The sequence below is a fragment of the Penaeus vannamei genome, chromosome 18 (genome assembly GCF_042767895.1).
Source record: "Penaeus vannamei isolate JL-2024 chromosome 18, ASM4276789v1, whole genome shotgun sequence".
Taxonomy (NCBI): Eukaryota; Metazoa; Arthropoda; class Malacostraca; order Decapoda; family Penaeidae; genus Penaeus; species Penaeus vannamei.
Genome location: NC_091566.1, coordinates 18,102,697 through 18,105,196, shown reverse-complemented (window position 1 = coordinate 18,105,196; position 2,500 = coordinate 18,102,697). Strand labels below are relative to the sequence as shown.

General features: G+C 42.1%; 1 protein-coding gene across 1 annotated transcript in view; it reads left to right on the top strand.

Moving 5' to 3' along the window:
• Window positions 1–2,500, top strand: part of LOC113807437 (uncharacterized) — a gene marked incomplete at its 5' end in the record, with an annotated part of 3,679 nt that overhangs the window by 788 nt on the left and 391 nt on the right. Inside the window, 2 exon segments of the mRNA XM_070132942.1 lie at window positions 765–1,009; window positions 1,242–2,500. The exon segment at window positions 1,242–2,500 is cut by the window's right edge and continues 391 nt beyond it. Of these exon segments, the coding sequence (XP_069989043.1) occupies window positions 765–1,009; window positions 1,242–1,426 (430 nt within the window).

The window sequence follows — 2,500 nt, the reverse complement described above, 5'->3', positions numbered from 1 at the left end:
GAGAGAGAGAGAGAGAGAGATGGGAGATGGAAAGAGAGAGTGAGAAACATTGACAAATAGAGAGAGAGATTAATATTTAGTTATGGAAGCATATCTTCATTTTTCCTTTTTTTCTCCAACCAGCCATGTCTATGAGCATTTCACTATGGCAAATTAAAAAAGGATATTTTCCATAACGCACTTGACGCGGTTCTTTTCAATCGAAGCTTCATCAGAAATACATGATTTAGTTTACAACTCCATTATTCCTGTGTTCTCGATACCCGGCCAACTGTGCACTTTTATCACCCCAAATTATACATTATTCCATAACACTCTCATCTCCATCAGGCTTGTTGCATTTCAGCACAGACACTGAATCAGATGGCTTCTATCCTTCACTTTATGCTCACGTGTCCCTATCGTTAACATTTATGGCATCGATATACATTTTGTAACATTCAGCCTGAAGACAATCTGGAAAGAACTAAATGTCTTAGTCATAAAAGTCACTGTTACAGGGGTGTGTGGGGAATGCATCTGTTCGCGGGATTGACTGAGAAAGGAGAGAGAGAGAGAGAGAGAGAGAGAGAGAGAGAGAGAGAGAGAGAGAGAGAGAGAGAGAGAGAGAGAGAGAGAGAGAGAGAGAGAGAGAGAGAGAGAGGAGAGAGAGAGAGAGATGGGAGATGGAAAGAGAAAGAGAGTGAGAGACATTGACAAATAGAGAGAGATTAATATTTAGTTATAGAAGCACATCTTCATTTTTCCTTTTTTTCTCCAACCAGCCACCCCGTCGCGCCCGGCCAGGAGAGAAAGCAGCACCCTGCCCACAAGCTCATCTGGTACTACCACCAGAAAAACCTCGAACCTTCCCCCTCAGCAGCCTCTCTCCCTGAGTACCTGTGGGCGATGCGACACACCAAGAGGTCACTGGAAGCTATGGCCGTGTCGACTGGGAAGACCAAACCCGTTTATGACATGGACTTGGCCACGGGTCTTTTTTCTCACGATGTCCTCACTTGCGCTTATGGTAAGACTCGGTTCCACTTTACTCTCCAACACTTCATTTGTTTATGTAACCTTTTAAGAATGGGAAAATGAGACAAACCCTCCTCCCCTCCCTTCCCCTTATACCATCCCTCCCCCTCCCTTCTCCTTATACCCCCTCCCCTCCTCTCCCCCTTCCACCATCCCCCTCCCCTCCTCTCACCTCTCCACCCTCCCCCTGCTCTAATCTAACACATCGACCCCTTCCCCAACAGGAAAGTGTGAGGCAAAATCCTATACGTACAAAAGGGACCAAGCTTACCTCGCGCACTTCAGGTACGACTGTGAAGATTTTTGCAAGCAACCCAACTCCACCGTGGACGAAACAATGCTTCTGAAATACAAGGACCAAGTTCTCCCTGCCGTTACGAAGGCTCTAAAGGACCTTCAGCTGATTTAGTGTCTGTTTCTGAAAGCGTTCTTTTAGTTTTGCCTTGAAAGTAAGTAGTTTCGCCATGTTTGTTCCTGCGAGGCACTTCAGATCAGGGTCCACACATTTGTATTTATATCATCCTTACTTCAGTAAATATTTTATATATTTCCATGTTTCGTAGAACTGTGTTGGCAACTAAGTTTTCACGTGGGAAACAAGTTGCCATGTTATGAACACAGTGTCGCAGCCTTACATCCGTGCACTCCCTTTATATAGGCATATATCAGTGTCGACAAGTATAATCGTCGTGCTCGTTACTTTCTTCTAATTATTGTTCTCTTTGGTATACTTCGCCGCCGGGAATCTTTTCCTGCTAGTAACGCTTAACTGATGTCGGAATTTAACCTTAACATCAGGGGTAAGATCCAAAACCCTTTGGCCATTGGAAATTATTGCTTGACCAAAAGGAATCTAGATTAAATACAATTTACGTATTTGTAAAAGAAATGTGGAAAAAAATGTTTAATTCAACAACCACTGCTTAAAGTCATTGCAAGAAACTTCTCTCTCAAGACAGTAATTCTATAATGTATTCCCGGATAATCACATGCGCCCTGATTAAAAGCTTTTCTATATGCAAACAAGAAAAAGATATTACAAAAACCAAAACTTCCACCCAACGAGACTTTATCCCGTAACAAATATTCCGTATGAGGGAACTGTACAATACGTCCTCAAAATAAACCGACTGGCCATTTTATACAATTCAAAGTAGAAAACCCACATTATAGAACTCATTAGACCTTTCGAAGAAAATAAAGCATGCATTTCCCCAGAAACGATATACCCTGACGTTGTGCATGAAAACGTAGGGGAATGGGGAAGGCTAGATCAGTAGCAAGTCGAGGTGTCATGGCGTCTGTTTATTTTGATGACGTCGCAAAAGCTACGCATGCTTTTTGAATATGGTCGATCAATTTGTCTTTCATTTTCAAAAAAGATGAGAAATAATTATTTAAATGGTTATATTTTCATTGGGCAATCATCAAAATATCCCTGTGAATGAGAAGAGTGGGCGATTATGTTTAAACAAGAATGATT